Raw genomic sequence first — 6,780 nt, 5'->3', positions numbered from 1 at the left:
CCAATATCTTTCATTCCGAGTAAATTAGAGGTTAACAACAGTAACAGTTGGACAAATACTTACCAAACCCTGTAATTCACTTCTTGTTATTATATCAGTGCTATAAATATGAAGACACTTTGAAAATGCCTGGTAATCTGCTGGACTTTGTAGTCTCTCTTCTATTATGCATGAGAATAGTTCCGCGTTAAGTGTATGTAAATCTTAAAAGGGGTGTGACCGTGTGTGTGTGTGGAATAAAAGTTTTTGATGTAATTCAAACCTGCAAGTTAATGTTATTCACAAGCAATCTTTGTGTCAAATCTACTAAGGCGAATTGCAAAAGCCTGAAATGATGATATTGGATACCGGTAATCCATAGTAAACACATCCTTGTCCAGTTTACCGAACTGTAGGATGACCTCCTCATGTTCAGCTGTAGTCTCTCCACCCTTAGCAGAAACAACTAGATGAAAGTTTTTCACCGAAGCAATTGTTACACGTCCGTTGAAATTTAAACACCGGCACTGTAGTTGCTCATACCATCTGAGAGATTTCTTTTTTAGGATGAGCTATCCATCGCCCTGACTACATCAAGGTCCAGAAAAGGTCCCATTAATGCAATTTGATTTTAACAAGCAGATAGGTAAAGATGGAGGGGTGTCAATGCTACTATGCCGAAACTCGGTCTGTGTTGGGGCCACACCTCCTGGTTTAATAGCAGAAGGGAAAATTGTGTCCATGATGCACTGCATTCTTCTTGAACCCCTACTGAATTTACAAGGTAATGTAAAGTATTCCAATCAAACCAATTCATGTTACAGTTAGAGTATATGCTTGAAATTTTAGTTAAAATTTGAACAAAGCATAGTTGCTTGCCCTTCCACTTATAAGTTACTCCAAGTTAGATTACAATACTGCTTTTGACATGTATGGTATATATCAAATTTTTTAAAAAAATATACTTCTACATTACCAAATAATCATATTAATAAAAAAATTATTTTACCTGCTTTCTACACATGCTAAAACTATATAAATGTTATATTTGTATATGTTGGTAAATTTAACAGCCTTTTTTCATTCATATATCACCATTTACAAGAGAAAATAACACTGAATGAGAAGAATATATAGGTAAAAGAAAATAAACTAAAGCGGCATACACATTATATGTAAAGTTAAATCTTATCAGTATTTCATCCAATAGGCCATTAATGGGTACTAAATAGAGAATGATTTATATATATAATACCGGTAACAAGCAAAGGTACTTACATCGATACTCCATTTTCTATCATTTGCTAGGAATATTCCTTCCATCCATGGGGAAAACTATCAATGAACTCTCTGGTAAGTATTGTGGTATTATTTCGAACCTGATATAATTAGCTCATTGAATAATAAATCAATAACATAAATTAAAAAAAATCAAAAGGTCACACCTGCTTAAATATAACTTCTGTCCAGTGAGACAATAATTGTTTGAAGCGGAGCAAAACAAGTACATATAATAACCTGCCTTATAGTAATCGCTCTACACAAGTTGAAACTGTATGATAAACCTCCAACTTCTTCTATTTTGATTCTTACTATTAAACGAAGATCCGAAGAGAATCATATAAACGCTATACAACAACGAAGGAAAACTGAAATAAAGATTTATGGAACTTTTTAATTTCATAGAAAGAACATAGAGTTCATACCTTAACAGAAGAAACCAACACCTAAACTCAATAAACTTTCAGATCTGTACAGGAAAACAAGAAAATTTACACAAAAATATGAAGAAACATTATCCCAACCTTGTTATTTAACAATGGGTTCAACTAATTGTAGAAAGTAAACCAAGAAACTGAAGACATGTTAAACTAAATATGCTTAATTTATACTTAATTGAAATTGGGATTTATATATAAGTTCTTAGAATGGGGGTTGTGTTGTGAAATTGGGGGGGTAAATATGGGATTGAAGCTTGAAGAGGGAGAGGGAGAGGGAGAGGGAGAGAGAGACTCAGGAGGGGTGAAGTGAAGTGAGGGAAGAAGAAAGGGGGAAAAGTGGAATAAAATTTGTGTTGGGGGGGAATTAGAGTTTTGGCTAATTAAGAGGGAATGTATACAATTGTACTATGGCTGTTTTTTATTTTTATTTTTTAAATTTAAGATTAGACAATGGTTATGTTTTAAAACCATGTCTACAAACACTTTAACATCGTTTAAAAACCAAACGATGTTAAAAAAACCTATTACTATCGGTGGCTTTTCAGACCGCTGTTAAAAGGGTAATGTCTTTTGCTCTGTTTCTTGTAGTGTGATGATAAGTATCCTGATTTTGAATGTTTAGATGAAAGTGAAGTTGAAGCCTTAAATTTTGAAAATCTCAACCTTGATAGTGATTCTGAAGATAATGGAAAGAATGTAGACGATGGAGAAGAAGAAGATAGTGACCCGGTTACTTTAGTGGATGAGGATTCATCTCAAGATATAAATTCACTTGAATTTGACAACACAAACTCAGGGGGAAAAGGTGATAATTCTACAAGTCATGCCAATAATAAAAAAATGAGGACACCTCTAGTCATCAAAATAACACACCAGAAAATGGAATATGAGCCACACTAGATATACTATTATTGGTGATCTCAGTGCTGGTGTGGGAACTAGAAGTGCCACCACAAATGAATGTCGACATGCATGCTTTCTATCTCAAATTGAGCCCAAAAAAACTGAAGAAGCTCTACAAGATCCCGATTATATAACGACTATACAAGAAGACCTAAATCAATTTGAAAGAAATAAAGTTTGGGTGAGCATTATTAGGTTTCGAAGTATCATAGAAGGGGGGGGGGGGTTGAATACGATACTCATTAAGTCAAAAATTTCTTTGAATCTTTTGCGGATAAATAATTTAGTGTTGGGTTAGTGGCTCCGTGTTCTTGAGGTGTGTTATTCCCAAATAATCTAACAAGTAGAATTACAAGGGGGGTTGAATGTAATTTTTGGTTTCTTTTAAATCTTTTAAAACTTCTTAAAATATAAATATAATAGTGTATGAATATGCTAAGTGCGGATAAGAAATATTCAAGTATTCAAATATAAAGTAAATAAACTAGGACATTTAAAAACTTTCTGGTGGATTGTTGTTTTCACCAGAGATATATATAATTGTAGAAGATCTCTCTGATGCAAGAATGCACACATCTGCTTACAAGTGAATTTACAAAGAAAAGAGCTGAGAAATTCTTAACAGATTTTGCCTTATCTATTTCTCAGTTCTATCAATCGATATATTTCTACTTTCTACTATCGGTTTATATATTACCAAGTTACACGTGAAAGAAAACAAATTAATAAAACAAAACTGTCTAAGTCTAATCACATGCTTCTTCATTTCTCCATCCACCATCTTTGTATTTCTTCAAGTTAGCATGGAAATGGAAATGCTTCTTGATCTTCATAATCCTGATTATAGGCTCCCATATTACTTTTGTGTATAATCAACCCATGTGACTGTCAAGTCACTATCAACTCATATTTTGAATCTTTTATCTGTTGAGACTCTGTTGGATCATCCGTCGAGACATTATTGGATCATCCGTCGAGACTCTATTTGATCATCTGTTGAATGTGACTTAGGTCATCCATCGAAGCCTTGTAGAAACATTCGTTGAAAGTATTCCCCTAGTAGTTTACTCAATTTTACTTATGCAAAATTACAAGGCATCTACTATATATAATTAGCCAACCTATTTTACATATCATTCTTGTATTCAACATGACTTAGAATATCCTACAACTTCTAATTCTATAAGACATTACAGTACACAGGAATGTGCTACAAATACTTATTTAAACATAAGTTACTCTTTGAATGGATGACAGTGAAGATTATATGTTGAAAGCTACAAATTCACTTAATAAAATCTACTAAAGTATTTTGGTAAAATATCATCAAGCCTACAACATATTCCTAACAATCTCTCCCAATTTATGTCTACTAGAATTGTAGGCATAAATTTAGGAGGACTTGATGATAATAAAACACCTCTTATAAAATATTCATTCAATAGCAGATTAATTTATAAGTGCTGCAAATTTATTTAAAGTAGATAAAAGAAGGGTCAAAAAGATCTCACAAGACTTGTTCAAGGTTCTCCTCTAGCCTGAGCAGATTAATACTATTTTCTTGAATGTCTAGTCCTCTTTCCAAGCTTCACATTGTTCTCTTATATCTGGAGTTGGAGTTGTCTATAGAACTCAGCTTCATCTTCGTTAGATAGATTCAGAAACTCTTGCATTTCCCTTAGAGTTTTATTGCTTAATATTTTTATCTAATCTTTTAGTATGAAAAATCTTCTGGTGTTCCTTTCATCCTTGAACTCCATCAACCAGTAAGGCTTCAAGTGCACTCTGCTTCATGTGTAAGGGATAGTTAAGATTCTTGGCGGTGCACTTGGGTCTCTCCATCTTTATCTTATTTGTTGGATTTTGTTGAGTATCTCTGTTTTGGCCACCTTGGTGAATCCAAAATCTTTCTTGATTGCATAGAATACCTTCACTAAAATAGTATATCCTTCATTAAGAATCTTATGAAGAGGCCAAGTGAATTCCTTTCCACCCTTGTACTTGAACACCAATATTTCTGGCAGTCTTTTGTGGGCATCAATAGCTCTCTCTTCATCTAGCTCACCCAGGTAAAGATTAATGTCAGAAAACTCCTTATATCACAAATAAAAAGTTGATCTCCTTTGTTGACTGTTGGCTTCTTGGACTGAGGTAAGACTGGCTTGACTTGCTTTCTTGCTGATATCTTTCTTCTTTTAAAGGTAGTTAGAATTGGGATGCTCAGCTCAGGAATAGGTACACTTTCCCAGTCTATTGGTTCATCTTTGGGAGAATTGGTTCACCGTGGAAATTCACTTCAGGATTGACCTTGATTTCAGCTTGCTCCATTGTGGGCAAAGTTGGTTGATTTGTAGTAGTAGACTGGGTTGGCTTTGATTCTTCCTCCTCTTCTTCAAATTCTAGCTTTCTTTTGTTAGCAACCTTTTCATCTTGTTTCTTAGATTCTAAGGCAGCCTGCCTCTTCTAATGCTTGAGTCTCAGTTTTTTTCTTTCTTGGCTTCTATAAATTGTGGATGTCCAACCATCACACAAATTTCTTTTCCATGCCTATAGACTTTTGCTATCCTTTTCTTTACGAATGAGTCTTTTGGATCTTTGATATTTGCAATGGAGTGACCAAGCAGTTTCTTTTCATCAGGTTGAGGGGTTGCATAGACTAGGTCCAACGGATTTTTGCTTGAGTGTTTTGATGAATGGTTCTTGGGATTCAAAATCATATTGGCCTTTTGATGTCTTCTAACTGAGGTTTGACCCTTTTTCATCCTCCCCAACTTCATTTCACTTCTAGGAATTTATCTCAATTGTGTGAAGTGCTACACAGATTTGTCTTGCTTTCCAATTGGACCAAATACCTTTTCGATTTTCTCATCAATCTTCTTCATCTGATCTTTCAGCCTTAGTTCAGCTGCTGCTAAATTGATCAAATCAATGTTGTCTAACACAGGTGGCTATGAGAAAGTAATGGCTGGAATAATTACTTTGCTGACTTGTATGTGCACACCCTCACTAGCTTGGACACTTGCATTCTTCTCCCCGTTTGTGCTATCATCAAGTTATGCAGGGTTGGAAGTTTGAGTAGCCACCAGTTGCTGTAGCACTTGAGTTTGAGTTTGTTGATTAGAAAGAATTTGAGCAACTGAGTCCTCCACTTTTGACAGCCTTGAACCCAAGTTCTCAACCTTCCAACTCAAGTCATGTTCCTTCCTGAGATTCTGATTTAAGTAGGTCATGATAAAATCAGGCAGTTTGGCATTAAACCTCTTATTGATATTTTCCTTGACTTGCTCAATCTCCTGTTTCAGTTCTTCTATAGCTTGATTATGTTGGAGAGCTTGAATTTTATACAACTGTAGAGACTCGAGATGGGCTTGTAGAAGACTGGTATTATTGGTGTCTTGAATGGCAGCTTGAGTTTGATGAATTAATTTGAACAAGGTGGATTGAAGGTGATGATATTTGCAAACCTTTGAAAACATCAAAGTTGGAGTTTCGGTTTGTCTCCCTATGTCCATGCCTATATCTCCAGCATCCTTTTCAAGAACTTCATCTCTAATAGAACCACCAGAAGCATTAGAAGGATAGTCAAGATCACCACCAGCTGTAGAAGGTAGTGAATTGATTGCATCCTTGGCTCTTAGCATAGAAATTGTTGTGTGCATCAAGTTCAATGTCCTCTCAACAGCCTCATTGCCTTGTTTAGCTAGAATTTGATATGCTGAAACATGATGAGTAAATTCCTTAGAATCAAAGGAGATAAAATCTAAAATAGCTTGATATTCTTGCTGAAATAGTTGCTCCTTGACTGCATCATTGACATCCCTTAACTCACTCACAATCGGCTCTTCCCATTCTTCTGTTGTACCTGCTTTTCTCTCAATATCTCTCTTTTCTTACATCAAGGGCTCCCCTTGGCTTCCCACACTCACCTTCACCATCTAAGGTGGGACCCCTTTCACTCACTTTTGCCATGCTGGAAGAAATAACATGCATTTGGTCACTCTTTTCCTCTCTTTTTGCCTGAGAGAAACTTAGCCTCTCACTCAGTTCACTCCCTTCCCTCAATCCTAATAGTGATTGAACAACCACTAGGTCATCTGCACTTGTAACAATTATGGAAATTTAAAGTGGTGCAGTGACATTCAACAGATGAGAGACATCCTTCGAAATAGTAATTGTG

The 6,780-nt window shown here is 35.3% G+C and overlaps 1 protein-coding gene across 1 annotated transcript; it reads right to left on the bottom strand.

The window, feature by feature from the left end:
* Positions 1–275: 275 nt before the first annotated feature.
* On the bottom strand, positions 276–6,452 carry LOC141685802 (tubby-like F-box protein 3). Its single transcript, XM_074490886.1, is given in 4 exon segments — positions 276–747; positions 989–1,053; positions 6,068–6,318; positions 6,437–6,452. Coding segments are annotated over 4 exon segments (804 nt in total).
* Positions 6,453–6,780: the final 328 nt, after the last annotated feature.

This window comes from Apium graveolens, chromosome 9 (genome assembly GCF_009905375.1).
Source record: "Apium graveolens cultivar Ventura chromosome 9, ASM990537v1, whole genome shotgun sequence".
NCBI lineage: Eukaryota > Viridiplantae > Streptophyta > Magnoliopsida > Apiales > Apiaceae > Apium > Apium graveolens.
Note: the sequence above shows the minus strand (reverse complement) of the source record. Positions and strands in the feature narration are given on the sequence as shown.